This window comes from Hibiscus syriacus, unplaced genomic scaffold (assembly GCF_006381635.1).
Source record: "Hibiscus syriacus cultivar Baekdansim isolate YM2019G1 unplaced genomic scaffold, ASM638163v2 tig00000778_pilon, whole genome shotgun sequence".
NCBI classification, from domain to species: Eukaryota; Viridiplantae; Streptophyta; class Magnoliopsida; order Malvales; family Malvaceae; genus Hibiscus; species Hibiscus syriacus.
The window spans coordinates 1,909,258-1,928,263 of record NW_024061825.1 but is presented as its reverse complement, the minus strand read 5'-3'; the positions used below and the strand labels follow the sequence as shown (position 1 = coordinate 1,928,263).

Sequence of the window (19,006 nt, the reverse complement as noted above, 5' to 3'; positions counted from 1 at the left end):
GAGATTGACTATCAACAAACAACTTTCCAGTTTCAGAGTCAATTTCAACTTCACGACGAAGAATATCCAATTCGAGGCTCAACTTCACAACGAATGGGCCATCCACGGTTTCAACTTTACGACGAAGGGAATCGTGCCCACCAAAGGCCTTTGAGTTCGATTACGTTCATCTCCAAGGCACATCATTTGTAACATAACTTAAGTCAAGAAGGGTTATCTGCCAACCGAAGACCCTCGAGTTCGATTACACTCAGCTTCGAGGGCACATCATTTACAGCATAACTCAAGGTTAGAAGGGTTATCTGTGACCAAAAGGCCTTCGAGTTCGACTAAATGGTCGATGGCGACTCCAATTCATTTAATCCAAGTCGAAGCTCAATTCGGGGCTCATCCGAAAGACAGTTCCGACTGTAAGATAGCCAGTTTTTGGCTCAAAAGTTAGATAGGGTTCTTATCAATTATGTTTGGTCGACGACTTTTCCAAATTCTTTTGTTGAATTCAAGCACTTGGGTTGCATGTCATTGATTAGCTCTGGTTTGTTAAAGTATAGTTTTGTGTTTAAAACTAATAACGAACTTTACTCAAGTATGAATGAGTATGAATGAGTAAATGTACAAGAAAATTTGTTTACACTTTATTTAAGACACTTAAGGATTTATTTATATCTTAAAATTTAGTAATGTAGGGTGCCTTAAAAGGATTATTAAAGTCAGAGAAGAATCTAGTATATCCGCTTATTAAAGGTTAAAGTAAAGTTTTGTGGTTAAAACTAATAACGAACTTTACTCAAGAATGAATGAGTATGAATGAGTAAATGTACAAGAAAATTTGTTTACACTTTATCTAAGACACTTAAGGATTTATTTATATCTTAAAATTTAGTAATGTAGGGTGCCTTAAAAGGATTATTAAAGTCAGAGAAGAATCTAGTATATCCGCTTACTAAAGGTTAAAGTAAAAAACTGGTTCTTGATTCATCGAGGGGATGAGTCTAAAGCCCATTGGTTGAGGAATTCATGGTGGATACCCAACTTAGTTATCTAAGTTCAATGTAGTCAAACGAAGTCATGAAAAGACTCATAGTGCACATTTTTATTTTCCTATCCCTATGATGAATAATTTACATGAACAAAATGAGCTTAATTGCTCTTAATAAATTCATAGTCTAAGCTTTGGGTGACCTTAGTGAGAAAGACTTTTTAATTTACTGATTTTTGGTTGAATATATATTCTTAATAAGTTCATAACCCAGTGTTGAGTGTGTAGTCCTAATCGCAGAGGACTTTATGACTTACCGCTAGAGATGATGATTTTTATTTAAAACTTTTAATGAATTCAAACCCAAAAGTTTGGGTGTTCCTAGTGAGAATGACATATTGAATTCATCGATTAATGAGGTTGGATATTTATCCTTAATGATTTCTAATCACAGAGTTTGGATGGTTCATTTATAAATGAACTTGAAGAAATTCACCTTACCTGTTGTGAGGATGAGTTGTTGTAAAAGCTCTTAATTATTTCATAGCCCGATTTCGGGTTGTTTATGTGGAGATAAACTTGATGAAATAACCTATGTAAGTAAGAAGAATTAGCCATCTTCTATGAAAAATGTTGGGTCATTTTTCTAATACACTTACTATAATACTAAGAAACAGGGCTACACATATATATACTCTTGTATATACTCTTTGTAGAAACATCACATACTTCTGTGGATGAAGGGATTAGTTGTGTGTTATGAGTTCACCCTAATATTAGAAAGTTCAAGATTCATTCACTTATCTAAGAGTAGAATTACTCATCATCACTATGTACTAGTTCAAGACACATTCATTAGGGCTTAAGCAATTAATCTCGTTATTGCTCTTCTCGAGTTTTAACTTCAATGCTCTCATTTTTACGAAAGAATTATTTCGTATTAGTGGAGATTGTTGGTTAATGCTAAAAAAATATAACTCATTACATAATGATATTTAATTCTATTTTAATAGAATTAAATTGTGTGTTTGAAATGATGATTTTTCCCTCACTATTTAGCCTATAAATAGTGAGCAATTTTTCTCTTTTTGAGATACATCCTAAGCAAATGACATTTGCTTTGAAATACTCTTTCTCTTTTGAGTGTTGTTTGAGTTGAGAGAAGAGCAATACCACTAAGTTCACTCCATCTTTCGTGTGTACGAAATTTTGAGAGCCGTGTTACCTCGGGGGACCATTTGTCCATTGTAGCGATTACACACATCGGGACGAATTCGCTTCTAAGCAGTGGATTTCCACGACACGATTATCATTCTATTAAAAATATTTTATTTATTATTTTTAGTCAGTGTTAATACCTCGTTTTGCAGCAATCTATTTTTCCAACAAACATAAATAACTCAAAATTAAAAATAAATTCCTTAGGTAGAGTCAAGTTTTACTCACTTCTAACCATCACCTATTTACTCGTTGTCGCTCATCTATTGACCAATTATCTTCCTTATTACCGTCTCAAATTTTAATTTCATTCAAGTTTTTAGTCCTTATATTTTTCCATTTGATCCAAATTTCTTAAGTGTTATACGACTATTATTTTTCTTATTTCTAATGCTAAACTGACTCAAATGGAATCCTTTTACATAAGTGAAAAGGCCGTGACAAAATTAGCTCTTAATATTTGTACATATAGTTACTTTGATTTATATTTTTTTAAAATATTATAACAGCTAATGTTTAATATTTGGTTAAAATAGTTTATATTAGATAAAAATTATTAATCGACTAATAATCAATATATGTTACTGACGTATTATTTCTATTTGTTTAATTATTGATATATCATGTGCCACACCATAACCTCGAATGACAAGGTATACGTCACACCATAACTTTATATAATAAGTATATGTCATATTATCATTTTGAAAGATACGATACATATTACATCATTATTTCAGATGACATGACATATTCTATGTTAGCAATTAAATATATATGAAAATAACACATCAATAATGTGTTAACCATTAGTTAGCTAATAATTTTCATCCAATAAATGTTATTTTGACTTAAATTGAAATGTTGATAAATATAATGTACTAAAAAAAAATAAAATTCAAAATGATCATTTATGCAAATACAAGTCAAAATTTTCATTATGTGTTTGAGTCATCGACTATAAACGCATGATTTAAAACGATAAAATTTAGCAAATTTCTCCTCAATCGTGTCCTTTCCCAGATTTTCGATCTAAAACCCATTTCATAGACTTCAAAACCGCCCAAATCCGCCATGAACGACGACTACATCACCATCTCCCGCCATTACGACCCGAACCCATACAGTTTCAGGACTTTCACCGTAAATTTCTTCTCGACCCCCATCACAACCACCGTAACCGCTACCCCTGCCGTTGTCCGCGACTGGCTTTACAGAGTCCTTTCCGTCCACCGTTCCCGCCGCCACAAGCTCGTCGTCGGCCTCGGCGTTCAATGGAACGCATTCTCTTCTACTACTCCTCCTCCGGCAGCCACTCTCCAGCTCTGTATCGGACGCCAATGCCTAATCTTCCAACTCCTCCACACAAACACCGTGCCCTTATATCTCCGTCGCTTCTTGGAAGATCCCACCATCACTTTCGTCGGTGTTTGGAACCACAGCGACGAAGAAAAGCTGTATTGGTCGAACCATAGGCTCTCGGTTTCGAGGCTCATCGATGCTCGTGATGTTGCCGCCGATAGACATGGGTTTAGCCGGCAGTTGTCGATGGAGAAGCTGGCTGAGTATATTTTGGGTACCGGTGGAGTTATGAAGCCTCAAAGGATTGGTCTCAGTGCTTGGGATACTTATTGGCTTTCTTTAGAACAGGTCCAGTATGCTTGTGTTGATGCTTATATTAGCTTCGAATTGGGCAAGGAATTGGAAGTTTGGGATTGGGATTGGGATGACGATGACGATGCTGATGCTGATGATTATGATGATGATGATTACGAAGGCTATTAATTGGGTTTGCTTCAATGGGTAATGATGGTTTACTTTTTATCACGCTTCCTTTTGCTTCATACAAAATAAAAATATGATAGTGCAAGTATGAATTTCATATGAATCATGATGTTCATACATGATATTCTATGAATTTTGGATGAGAAATGCAATAAATTTTCTCATGTTAACTAATTAGGGTCATAGGGTATATGTGTCATGCCATCGAATCTTAGCAGTTGCATCATGGAACATTAGTGTATCATGACACACTTGTGCATCGTGTTGTTCTTTATAGTTCACTTCGGGTTTCATGTTTATATAAGTTATAATTGGTAATTCATGAGTGAAATTACTATGTACAACATTGATTTCAATTGATGGTAACATGCTTATAGCTCAATATATATGTCATTTATAATTTATGATGTTTTTTATTGTTGTCATTTACTTTATTTAATCACAATTGAGTTGGAATTCAGCTTGTGATTGTTTTTTAAGCGTAGGTTGATCGTGGCATTCGATAGTAGATTTTGAAATTGCAACGTCCTAAGCAATCACCGCAAGCGGAAACTTAGTAATGACTTCTCTTTTGTTATACGAAGTCGAAAGTGGCATGTATATGGGATAGATGTTAAGCACATGTTTACACTTGTTTTTTTTTTGTTACTATGATCAAACTTAAGCTCTACACGTTATATTGTACCCACACACCCCCACTTTTGCTTGATGGTTATGATAATGATGTTAATGCCATGATGAATATGATGATTAGTTGGTTCATTGCATGCTATACTTTACTATGTTTAAATTAGTGTCCATTATTTGAAACTTTGAGGTAGAGTTTGAGTAGTATAGTTTAGCCATTGATAGTCACATCCTGAAGATGTAGTTGTTTAAATCCTAGACTTTTAACGATAACAACACTTCTTTTCTTTTAACTACTAAGATCGTTTGATGAATTTATTAGATAGATCGTATTAATTGTAAATATTTGTGTCTATTATATTTAAAAACTAAATTATCATTTATGATATTTAAAAGGGTTCCAAAGTCATTAAAATAATACAGACAATTTTGGGTTTTTACATTTAAAAGAAAATAATTTTTCTTTTGATGACTTACGGAATGGTTTGATTAATTTAGTCAAATTTAATTTAATTGATTTTAACTTCAAATTTAATTTAATTGATTTTAACTTTATAATAAAGTCAAATATATTAGGTTACTACTTACTACAGCTGCTAAACATGCACTTGAACGATAACTACGTCAGTAAAATTTTATGGTCCAGTTAAGTCGAGTCGGACGACAATGGAGTTAATTAATTAACAACACGGCAATTCTTCCGAATCTGGCCATCTGTCCCGGTCAGTACCCCTAAGCTTCCCATTTTCAGCATCGAATCCTTGAAGTCCTCGAAGAAGGCCAAAGGGTCCTCGGCATAGGAGAGTACCAGTTGTCGAGTTTGATAATCATCCGTGACGAGCACCTGGTCGGACGGCAGCAATCCCTCCCCAGAAAGAAGGTTAACATAATATTGGTTGTCGAATGTCGCGGGGCTGACCAGATCGAGCTGTGCGAGCCTTGTGTTCCCGTCCGTTTGAGAGCACAGTTGATGCAGGTTTTGAACGAAATCGACGTTGATATCCGGGCCATTCGAGCCCTGAAGCCGCGCGCTGAAAGTCGAACATCGAGCCATCCCCAGCGTGTGTGCACCTGCAACAAATGCCAATGGTTTCATGCTCATTTATGCACTTTAAAACATCTGAGACATGTAAGAAAAAACACAGTACCAGAAAGCACAATCATGTCACTTAATGAGAGGCCAACGTTTTGGAACTTGGTGACAAGTGTTGGCACTGTCGAATTTGGGCCTGGAATGTTGTTTGCTGCTGCTTCTTTACTAGCACCCAAGCTGTCTTTTCTCCCCATTTCCACTTCCCAACTTGGTCCCCCTGACTGAATACTCGAATATATGTTCGACACGGATACATGTTAGATACGAATATATTCGACATAGATGTTTTCTGTATCTAAAAAAGTTCTCTTATGTGTTTGCAACATGCATGAACTCACAATAGCAACGGAGTCTCTGGCAGCAGTTGCAAGAATATCCGCACAAGAAACAGTCTGAGGGCAGACAGATTCGAGCTCCGATTTAATAGCGTCGATAACTTCAAATCCCCTCAGCGAATTCAAGTTTGGCGGTGCGGTTTTCTCGCCGACGAAATCCTCGGTATCATCCAACAACACCGAACCATCACAACCCTGCAAAGCCACAACAACCAACACCAATCACATATATATACACATGTTATAGTAGGACAACCTAAAGAGTGACTTGCATTAACAAAGCAATCGTGGAAATGGAGACGAAGCAACGAAGCCGCCATTCTAGCATCTTGGGACACTGCATTTTCGACGAAGGAGAAGATGATGGATTCGGCCTCGGGGCAGCTGTTTCGATACAAGTCGATCTGCAACACTATGGTAATGTCGTCGACGCATGTTTCGTTCATGGCGCGAGCCACAGTAATGGAAAGCATTACCATGCATAGACATAAAATCAAACACCTGGTCATCTTTCTACTCTTTTTAACACTTACAGACTGCAACTTACGGGTCACACACACACATATATATATATATAAGGAGTGGTTGAAATTTTGAATGAAGAAGCAGTCAAGCGATGGACGGGGTCAAGTTTGTGTATTCGTCATTAGAGTAACAATATGATACCTAACACCATGTGCTCCTGCAGATTGAAGATTTTGAACTATCAAAAAGCATGGATTCAAGTTGTGGTTGCGATTATGGTTTTTTTTTTTATTGTGATGAGGTTATCATGATTGCAGATATAACAAATGTTATTGTGGTCGCTAAGGGTACCGTAGTCGTACAATAAGGACTTCGGACGACAATATTATTATTATTATATAATAATCATTATTATGATAGTAGACCGCTATTTAAATCGCTGATAAAAGAAAAACTTAGGGAAATGTGTCATTTTTGAGTTAGTAGTGTTGGGCTTCGAACTGAACCCAGAAAAGTTAACTGAGAATCTTTTGTTTTTCAGTCCTCATCATGTCCAGCAGCAGTGTGGCTAAGGTCTAAGGAAATATTCAAAACAGCTCATGTAACAATATTTGAATATGCGATGAATTAAATTTATTGAGTGGTTTCAGATAAAAAATATTATTTTTAAATAACTTGAATACGAGGAATTATATAAATTAAAAAATATTTTAAATAAATACTACTTTAGAATCACATCAAACTAATAGAAAAGTATGATGCGTTGATGGTGTGTAATTATTAAATAAAATAACAAAATTTTCAATATATATATATAAGATTACAGAGTTCTAAAAGTGAAAAAAATTAAAAAAAAAATAAGAAAATAGCTTTAAATATATACAAAAAAAAAAGATTACAAAATTCTAAAAGTGAAAGAAAAGAATAAAATAAAATTATTAAAAAAATAATGAAGGTTATAATAAAATATCAGTAACAGTATCGTCTTCTTAAACAATCAAACAAACAAAAAGTTAAAAAAAATAAAACTTTAAACATCAATACTTTTAAATAAGTATCAAACACCAACATAAATACAAAATTTAAAATAACTTGAGTAGTCTTTTTCTTTTTTTCTTTTTTTTGTTTAGCTGACGACGACATTAATAATGTTAGTTTTTGATCGTCGGTGATTATTAATTCTCTTGTTTTTTATATTATGTCTTTTTTTTTCTTTTTCTTAAGTCTTTTTAATTTTGAATAAAAATATCTATCATTGTGACACGTTTTTCTCTATGGCACGATTTTTATTTGTGACCGTTTTTCTTCTCGCACAAAAATCATCACGAGTTCACGACATTTATTTTCTGATTGGTTTGTCGTTGATTACGTATAGTCAGTTTATCTCTTTTGGTAAAATATTGTTTGTTGATGTAATCAGAATTATGTAGTGAAGCAGCTTGCCAGATTATTTAATTTGCTCACCACTCATTTATTACTTCATAAAGCATCTTGTCGTCACCGTTTTTCGTCCATATGGGGAAAAACTAGTACGACTTAAGGGTTTTTCTTTGAAAAAATCTTGAAATGTAAGGAGTAGCCACCAACCATTTAAGGTGTGATTAAAACACCATAAAATCGTGTAATTTCAATAAAACACTTTTATTTTATAAAAATACAGAATTTGGGTCTACGAAAACTAGAAATTAGGTTTGGGAGTCAGTTACGCGTGGGGAAGGATTAGCACTCCCACAGAGCCCAAAAATTTGTACATGGTTGATTACCCTATTTTTTAAAAAAAATTTGGAAATCTTAAGTTCGAACTTTATTTAATAAAAAAATACTATAGATATACAATTGAAAAGGATGTTCGTTTATTTAAGTCAATAGTGTTTACCCCTAGCATGAATGCGGGAGATCAACTATTATGCCCACTAACCGGACATTGTCTTTATTTTAAGAAATAATGATGCAGTCTTGAAAAGGATGTCGACTCATTACGGGAATCACTAGTAGTCGTCCCCTGACCATTATAGCGAGAAGTATACAATTGATATCCTAAATGAATGAACATTGCCTCGGTTTTTTTAAAAAATGCAATCAAACAATCGATTTAAAAGCCTAATTTTACTAGATGAGTGATTTAAGGGGTTTCCTACCTACAGTTGTCAAATTATGTAATTAAAGAATATGGATGACTAAACCTAAAACGAGTCTCTAATATTAACCCTAGCTGATTCTATAAACCAATGATTGAATCGGATAATTGATTTGAGCAATCGAGCATTTTCTTGTGGAAACTCAAATCGAATCATCCCATAAGTAAAAGACTAAGATGAAATTAAACCTAAGGTGTAGGCTCTAATTGTTAACCTAATTGATTATGTTAATTTAAAATTATAATTAAAAGTTTAAGGACTAAAATGTGAAAACTCTAAAGTCTAGGGACTAATCTAAAAAGGCTCTACTAATTGTTCTAATTAACTATTAAGGAATTAAACTAGGTAGACTTTAAAAATTAGTTAATGATTAACAATTTATGGATTCGAACAATCGACTCGAGTAATCTGGCATTTTATGCGAAACCTCGAATCAAATTGTTTCCTAATTAGAACTAAAGTGAAACCCTAATTACTAAATCAAGTTATGTATTGGAATGTAACAACCCGAATATTTACAAAATAATATTTAATTGAAATTTTAGAGGTTAATTGTGAAAATTGGTAAATTGTTGATGACTAAATCAAAATTTATGAGAGTTTATAGGCCATTTTAGAAGTGAAGGAAATCCAAGGACCAAGCCTTGAATTTACCCTAAAACTATCGGCAGCTTTGATTATAAGCGTACATTTGGTTCTGATTTTCAGAACCAAAATGCTCCCAATTTTCCTTTCCCATACGCAATTTCCAACTCCGATTTCGATGCCGTCCAAATTCCGATCATCGTTTTAAACCCACCGTTGTGTTCATCATCGAGCGAGGAACAAACCCTTCAAATTAATTGAAGCGAAACGCGGCCAAACGTCGGGAATTTCCAGTCAAAGTAGCGACGGTTTTGTTAGCTCTATCGCCGAGGAAATCTTAAATTCACCGCTGATCGTTGCTCCGTTTACGACACCTCCCGCACCATCGAGTTCCTTGTGCCGTTCCGAGTTCACCGGTGTCAACCTTGTCCGCCGTAGATGGCGGCGCGTGAGGAGGTGGTGCAGTCAAAGATTCGGCCGATTTGAAATCGAGCTCTCTGCCGTTCAAAAATTTGAACCGATCGTTGTAAGTATCTTGAAATCGCTCAAAATAATTTTTAGAAATTTTTCCGGGATTTTTAGGGCCCCGGAGGACGCCTCACGCGCCACACGCGCCGCTGCAGGGCGAGTGGCTGCTGGAAACCGGTTCTGATCGGTTTGACCGGTTTCAACCGGTTCGAACCGATTTGACCGGTCTGAACCGGTTTGACCGGTCTGACCCGACCCGACCGTTGACCCGACCCGACCCGACCGTTGACCGTTGACCGTTAACTTTCTTTGACCAAAACTTAAAATGGCTTTGACCGAGCATTAAACGACCGTTAATCTTTTCCGAGTATACCTATCCTGATAGTTTTCGACGTGCCGAATCCGTTTCCGTGGTCCGTTTTGTCAAATTCGAATCCGAAGGTCTCCAAATCTACGGTCAAAGTGGTTGACTTTGACTTTGACCAAGAATTTGAATTTTTGAAAAGTCATACTTTATGTTTTTCGACGCCCTGATTCCGATTCCGCAATTCGTTTGGCCAAATTCAGACTCAAAATACCTCAAATTGATAGTCAAACCCGAAAAATGCGTATATACTTAAGAAGTTTAGCTTTGAACAATTAAATAGGATTTGAGACTGATAAATATTATTGTTTGAAGGTACAAGAGACTCTCCGGATCGTTCGACAGCTCGACCCAGCTCTTCTAGATCAGTTAAACCACGTGTGCCAGTATTCACCCGTTCGAAAACTGTAGCAGAGCGTGGTGAAACCAACAATCAGTAGATTTGTTATTTGAATCTATTGTCGAGGTGTGTTCCCTACTTGTTATTGAACTGTTTTATTGGTTTTAATACGTGGTACACCGAATTCATTGGCTATTGTTTTATGGATGCACCAATTTAATGTGACAATTTATGGAATATGGCTGCTATCTAATTTTTGTTTTGAAATGGTATATGATTACCATGCTTTTGGATTTATGGAATTTATGTCACGGTGCAATTGAATTTTGGAATTGAAATACGATGGAATAGCTCTGATCAAGCTAACTGGGCTTAATGTGACTCTTGAGGGCCCCAAGATGTTTCATTAGGTCGGCTTTCCTTTGCTGTGTGCTTAGGGTAAGCTATATGGACTTATTGACTTGGGCTTAAGGATACAAGCTTCAGAGCCTATCCTTAAGTCGGCTTTCTTTTTGCTATGTGCATAAAGTAAGCTATATGGAAAATAATTTTGGGAACTACTGATGGTGTACCAGAAAAGGGTTTAAACTATGATTTTCAAAAAGTTAAACTCTTTTACGAATTTGTGAGATTATTGGACTATGATTTGTACCTATTGTGATTTTATGGAAATGTTGGGACACACTGAGCCTAGCTCACCTTTTGAAAATGTTTTCCCCCTTTCAGATACTGTTGGGTAGATACTTTGGTTCGAGCACTTGGAGGATCAACATATCTCTTGAAGTAAATCAGATTGTAATGTTTTTATCTGGCAAGTTGACTTTATTTTGGTGACATGGACCTTATTTTAAAATATCGGATTTTAGAATGATAACACTTTTGCTACTACTGCTCGGTTTATTGTGATTTTGAATTTGAAGACATGTTTTAAATTAAATTATTATTTATTTGTACTATATTTACGAGTTGGATTTTGATAGTATAAATTGTTTATAATTTCATGTTATTTATAATGTGATTTTATATTGATGGAATAACGGTTGCAAAAAATGTCTTTAATAATTATAATGTGATCCACTAGACTTAGTCGAAACGCATAGGCCGGGTCTAGGGGGTTACATGGAAGATCCTAATCGAAGGTCAATTAAAAAATGCTAATTAAAGTAAAAAAAAAGTAAATCGATCATACAAATTTAAATATAAAAAACAAATGGATGAGTTAAATGTAAGCAAAAAATAAAATAAACAAACTAATTAAATTAAATGGAAAAAAACATAAATTAGTCATGCAAATTTAAATATCTAGAAACAATTAAATAAATCAAATACAAGAAAGAAATAACCTAACATATGCTTAAATTAAAATCTAACAAATTAACATGCAAGGGATTAAATTGAAATAATATTAAATCATGGAGGATTAAAAATGAAATAAAGCATTCAATTAAAATAAAGTGACTAAATTAAAAATAAAATCAAAATCGAATGAATAAATGACAAATAGACTTCGGGACCCAAGTGCAAAAACACGCTGAAACAGGGAGGGCATAAATGAAATTAAGCCAAAATTATACAACACAAAAAAAATGGGAAAATAACAAGATTAATACAATTGGAAAGCGGTAAATATCAAATTCGGTCCTCACAGGTGACCAACTTGTAAAAAATCGCGAGACTTTGGGGGACTAAACAAAATTTCCCATTTTCCTTTATATAAAAAACCCTAATCCCTAATTAACTTAACCCTAATTCATTTTTTAACTTTCCCAACCATCTGAGGAGAGAGAATCGATTCTCTCTCAACTTCTCACCGATTTTCTTCTTGGTCTCCACTCCTTTGTGCTCTGGTCACCGTTCGTGGTGGCCAGGAAGGCCAAAAGATGGCCCCAAACGTCCTAAATCTTTTTGATACTTGATGGAAGAGGGGTAAAAATGTTTTACCTCGAGGCACGTTTGGTCGTTTCTAGTTACCACCGTAACTAAAGACGACAGTAGCATACCTCGGGGACGTAAGAGGGCTAGGGTGTGTGGCTTGTGGAGGAGCACGTGGCAGTCGAAATGGCTCGTGTGTGGGTACGTGAAGCGGATGCAACAGACTTGGTTAGGGTGAAACCCTAGCTGGGAGTGCATCTGGATTGTTGGATCTGGGAGAGATCCAACGGCGCGGATGGCAAAAATGCAAACCTTAGCTGTACTAGGCTTTCCAACATTGGGCAATTTAATTTTGGGCCTTGTAACTTTTCGTGTTTTGGTGTAGATATTTAATAATAATAATATATTAATTATAATAATATAGTGATACTAATAATGATGATGAAAATGAAAATGGTGATTTCACGTCTTATTCGACAGAGACAATGAGTTTTATGAAGGTTATTGGGTTTTGATGTTGGTCGTCATTCTCAATGGAAGATTTTATTTTTCTTCGTATCTTTAAATTGAATATTTTACTTTTGTATGAGTATTTTGGTGACTCCAAAATTTTCTCTATATTGTAATGCGTTGTAATTTTAATTCCTTTCAATATTAATAAAATCCCAGTGCCATTGTTTAAAAAAACATGGTATGAATGTTTAAATATCTCAAAATATATATGATAAATTGAATTAGAATTTTAATAAGATAGAAATGTATAAATGATTGAATTTATAGTTATAAAAATTAATAATGATCACCTTTTGTTTTAGAAATTTTGATCCCTTACAACTCAAGATAGCATCTAAGTGCTCAAAATTCAAAAAGACAACTCAAATTTATTCTTCTGAAATATATAATTTTTTATTTTAAAAATGGGATGACAAGATTGGATGCTCAACCTCATCTACATGTATACAACCCCATATGTCTCTACAGAAATTAATATACCTTCTTTTTTTTCTTTATTTAATTCCAAGATTATATATATACATATATTCGAGCTTACCTTAATCTCTTAACTGAATAAATATGTTAAACTGTATTCGAATTGAAATATCTTTGGCATGCATACAGAATATGAGAAACTTTTTTTTTTCTTTCCTACCTTTCTAGTTCGATTAATTATAGTGGTTGCATTAGAAAGTTTCCTTTTTTTCTTGGGAAACAAACAAGACTTAGCTTTCTATCTTTTTAACTTTCCAACAATGTCTGAGCGAACCCTATTGAGCCCACCAATTAAGGAAGTGTTCATAAACACGAGGCAAAAGAGGAAAAAAAATATAAAAGAAATCCTATCCCTTAAGAATGAACATCCATATTATAAAAACTTTATAATATTAAAAGTGATATATATATATATATATAATGTTTTTATAAAGATTATTAGGTTTTGATGTTGGTCGTCATCCGACTGAGACAAATAGTTTTTATAAATGTTATTGGGTTTTGATGTTGGTCGACCCAATTCTCTCTATATTTTGATACGTTATAATTTTGATTCATTTCATTATCAATGAAACTCAGTTGTTATTATTAGAAAAAGTATTGTATAAAAATTTATTAGATTATAAATGTATCCACAGGTGAATCAAATTAAGTCCGAATAATAGAGGAACTGTTTTGTTTATCCTTTGATTTGAGATATTTCGCTATTTGTAATATTCAATATTAAAAAATTACATTAATATCGATTGTTTTTCAATTACAATACCATGTTATGTGCCAATAATGCTGAGTGTAATGGTAAGACATGTTGCACTCATAAAGGGAAAACCCCATATTCGAACCTTTGAGATGGTATATTATTGGGAAGGACAGTTATAAACCCTAAACATAAATCATAAAACAAACATAAAAAATACTAATATATATATATATATAGTGCAATTCCTTGAGTTATATCTATATATAATACAAATACATTACACATTAATATACATACATACACACCTATATAGAAAATGCTAGTGCGTGCATAACTTATTTCCAACAAGAATATATGCCATATGAAATATTCTTTTAAATGATATCCAAAGGAATGCATGTAAATAGGATTGTTCTATATCTTATATATATATGATCAACAAATACAATATCTTTATACATACGTATATATGACCATATACAAATTATTGGTAAATCATCTTCAACTTTATAGAAACATTTCATTGGCCTATCGTCTCCTACATTCATTATTGTAGAAATGCCACCCCCCCCCTTTTTTCCCCATAAAGTTAAACAATTTGATCTTCTCCCATTGCAATAAATATCTACTTTTTTCCCATAAGAAAAACCCTAACCCTAATCTATATCCCCATCAATATGCATGGGTGCACACATTGGAAAAGGAAACAAAAAAGTAATAAAAACCCAATATCTCCATGATTGAATACTTCTCTACATACAAAGAATAGCCACAAGAAAACCCAAAGTACAAATCTGATTATTTTACAGAGATGATTAATTAACATATGAATAAGCAAGTTAGAAAACTACATTCCCGGTGCTAAGCACATAACTGATTAAAATCCTCATTTTTTTCTTCCTACTGATCATCTTCTTCCTTTGCCTCTCTCCTCATTGGTGTGTGAACAATATCTTGAAGAAGGCCATGGTCTCTAAGTGCTAGAGCTGAAGGATTCGGATTGTTAAAACGAGGTTTCTCTTGGAAGAAACCATTGAACGAGGGATTATGGATCAAGTTTGAGCTCATTGTGGTAATATTCAATGAAGGAGATGATGTGTATATATAGGGTTGTAATTGTTGCTGCTGCTGCTGCTGCTGATGATGATGGTTGTGGTGTAGATACTGAGGTTGAGGAACAACGAAAGACGGAGCACCGAAACTCGAGGAATCGACAGCAAATCCAATGGCTCCTCGAGGCATTATCGGACACGGATGAATATGCTGGCCTTCGTACGTCGTCACGACGGTAGTCGGATCGTCAGACGATCTCTCGAATCTCTTCTTTACCCCACACCCTGCGGTAGTGCAACGATAATAGCTCCTGTTTTTTTTTCCCAATCATATATTAAATTCCCACAATTAAACCAAGGAACATATTCAAAAAATGACATAATAATTAAACCGAAAGTTGATTCATAGATTTTATATTAGACTTCAATATATATATATATATATATATATATATATATATATATATATATATATATATATATATATATATATATATATATGTATATATATACCTGGGATAAGAGCTGTTCTTCACAGCTTTTTGACCATACTTTCTCCATCTATAGCCATCATCTAAGTGATCTATTTCACTCTTGGTCATGAAGGCAAATATTGGTTCCCTCTGCTTCTTTTGATTCTTCTTTTTGGGTTTCAACCTAAACCCATCAAAATTTTACTTCAAAAAACAATCAAAAAGTGTATATATATATATAATACATGGCTTAAAGGAGATCAAAAAAGCTTACGGTTTCTTTGTTTTGTCTTCATCATCATGATCCCCAGTTTTGTTCTGCTTATCATTTGCGGGTTGTTCATTGGAAAAAGAACAGATGGAAGAAGAGTTTGGTGTTGCCGGGTTGTTCAAGACCTCTGAAGATTCCGGCGCGGCGGAAGTCTCCGGAGACAAGAGGCTTCCCTGGTGGAGGTGCTTGGTGTTATTGTCGAGCTCGTTTAATACTAAATCGTGGCGGCGGCGGCGGTGGTTAAACACTGCAGCAAGCTCAGCCGACGATGGTGGTGGGAGCATCGGAGACTGAATGAAAGAATCGAATAAAGAAGGAGCGACAAAATCTTGATGGATTCCTAGCAAATCCATGAAACCTAATGATGATCCCCACTTATCACCACCACCAGCAGCTTCACATGATGTTCCCGCCATGTCAAAGATGCTTCCACCACCACCACCACCACCACCGAAGGCTGGCGGCGGAATTTCGTTGGGAAATATCATATTCTCCATGGGATTCTCTTGCTTCTTCTCCATTCAATTATTCACATATTCTCTTGCCTTTTATTGAACTGAAAAAAGAAGGAGAAAATGGGAGGAGTGTTGCATTTGCTTGTTTCTTTTCAAGTGTTAAATGTGAATGGATTTTTTTCTCTCCTAGAAATTGGAGAACAGCTTGGATTTTTTTATTCTTTTTTTTTGGGGAAGAAGCTGATCGACACTTGCCGGTTAATTATGAACAGCCATACAAGGCTAATTACTCCATTAAAAAAAATTTTGAGTTAATCGAGTTGTCCAATTATATTTTATAGTTTAAATTTTATTTACTTTTTTAATATTAAAATTTATAAATTTTGAGTCCTATTAAATTAAATTATTTCAGTTTTATTTAAATTTAATTATATTTTATAATATTATAGTACTAATTAATTCTAAGTCAATCGATGTTTTATAATCATTTATATATATATATATTTCTTCATATAGACTCGACTTGTACTTAAGAACTAATTCTCTAATTATTAAAGAATTTTAATTTTTTAATCTTATAATATAATTTAAATTCTTTTAATTTATAAAAGATTCTGATAAAAAAATTTAACGTTAAATTAAATAAAAAATCAACTTTTTAATTCGAATTAAATTTTGTTTCTCTTAATCGTATTTTTTTTAAAATTAAGATAAATATATCGAGGGCATTTATTGATTTTAGACCGCCCTCTCGTTGTTTGGGTCCACATTTGCGTACGCGTATTGTTAACCGGTTGAACCGGTTGTGTGTGAAGCGGGGCTATGTCCTTTTTAGTTCTTTTCGCGGTTCGTCGTTTTAACTTTTTAATTTTTCCCCCAAAGGATTAACTAAAATTATATTTGACAACATCAAAAACTAGAAATAGTTTATGTAAAAGATATATATTTATAAAAAAATAATTTAATAAAATTATTAAAAACGATGTGAAATAAGATTTATATATAAATTTATATATTATTTTGATCTTTAAATAAAAATTTATTTTATTTAAAAATTATATGAAAATATAAATGTATTAATTATCATTTAAATTTCTATGTCTTTTCATAGTGAGTTTCCTTGTTTTTGTGGCGTTATCCCTAAAAGATTGGTATAATTTCTCTTAATTATGAAACCATATATAAAAACTCTAAATTGGACTTGTTCATGGTATGAATTATTTATCCAATTTAATAGGTTTGGTCCTACCTAAATTCAGTTATAATAATAGAAAAATATTTATAACTATAAAAATATATAAATATAAATATTAGGATATATTTTTAACATGTCACACTAATGTATAACTAATAAAATAATTTCTGATTAAGATCAAATTCAAATCTAAATATAAAATATTATTGTTATAGAATCAAACTTAACCCAACCTAACTCATAAACAAATATAATTTAAAATTTATGATTATTTTTAAAAAAATTTATGTGTGTGACAAAGAAGAATTCACCATTTCAATTGACCCATTTTGTAAAATTATCATCTAAGCATCAAATCTTATGGGTATGAAGTCCATGTATTATACCTAAAAGTTTGTTTTAGTTCTTATGTGTATGAAAAGTTAACATTTTAGTTATTATTTGTTAGCTTAAATAAGTACTCTTTAGAACCCTTTAGTTTTGAGTTTGAGCAAATTAATCACTCTCAAAATATTTTTTATGGATTTTTTTACATAAAATTACTTGTGAAATCTAAATGTAAAATTATTACTATTCTAACTCTATTTTTTTATCTTCACTTACGTAATATTGCAATTACAAATCAAAACATTAAAAATATTTAATTGTAAAAAGAGTACATAGAATTTTCTTAGAATTTGTAGATATGGAGTGAGATGTAGGTTTAATAAAAAAAAATACAATACAAAAATAAAAAAATATATTTAAAATTTCATTGAAATTTACAAAATTATAAAAATAGTATTATAAAATATCATTAAATTTTAAATTTTACTTTATTAAAAAAACTATCCATTCATAATTAGACGTGTCATGTACTGAAATAAAAGATCATTATCTTCATAGATCATTTCTTTTTTTATTAAGCTAAGATGATTACAAAGTAGTATATGTTCTAAATACTCTTAATCATTTGACAATGAACGTTCAATCACCCTGTTGCAGCCGCTGGTGCTCAAACCCGTGACCTCTAAGAACAACAACGATTCCTTTAACTACAAAGTAGTATCTTCCTAGATCATTTTTATTTATTCTCTTTCAAAATACACATCGAATAAATTGCTCTTTTTTTAAGAGAAGTCAATTTATTCAATTATAAAATTTGACAGAGTTAAAAGAATGTTTAAGCTGAAATATTTAAGCCAAAACCACAACTTTAAAATTTTAAACCAAAGTATTCACTTTTCAAATGTACATGAACTAAGTGTTTTTTAACATTACAATGACTACTATAAACTTCTAAGTATAATAAAATGACTAAAAACCAAAGAACTAAATAAGCATTTAAATATAATAAAAGGACTTCTAATACACTTTAAATTACTATTATTATTTTTGGATAATCTGGAGTGATTAAAATATAATATATGTTTAGAATATTTTTAGTTATTAACAATATGTGTATATCAAACATAATTTTGCTCGAACTCAAGAAATACCGCTTTCTTTACTACTATTATTATTTAATTACTTTGACCAACAAATTATTGATATGAGATACATATGTATTTAAGACTCAAAATTTATTGCATTTCTCTAATATAACTATTTTTTTCTTCTAA

General features: G+C 32.8%; 2 protein-coding genes across 2 annotated transcripts in view; both read right to left on the bottom strand.

Moving 5' to 3' along the window:
• The window catches only part of LOC120114910 (WRKY transcription factor 23-like), a 32,696-nt gene extending 16,343 nt beyond the window's left edge, over positions 1-16,353 (bottom strand). Inside the window, exons 1-3 of the mRNA XM_039135688.1 lie at positions 15,759-16,353; positions 15,525-15,668; positions 14,864-15,322 (exon numbers count right to left, since the gene is read on the bottom strand). Coding sequence (XP_038991619.1) covers positions 14,864-15,322; positions 15,525-15,668; positions 15,759-16,276 — 1,121 coding nt within the window. The 5' untranslated portion in view covers positions 16,277-16,353. The remainder of the gene's footprint in view (positions 1-14,863; positions 15,323-15,524; positions 15,669-15,758) is intronic.
• LOC120114922 (peroxidase 40-like) lies at positions 5,286-6,574 on the bottom strand. The gene is made up of 4 exons (XM_039135695.1): positions 6,310-6,574; positions 6,041-6,232; positions 5,758-5,923; positions 5,286-5,680 (listed from the first exon to the last, which is right to left on the bottom strand). The coding sequence occupies exons 1-4, from the start codon at positions 6,544-6,546 to the stop codon at positions 5,286-5,288; spliced, it is 990 nt and encodes a 329-aa protein (XP_038991626.1). The 5' UTR covers positions 6,547-6,574.
• Positions 16,354-19,006: the final 2,653 nt, after the last annotated feature.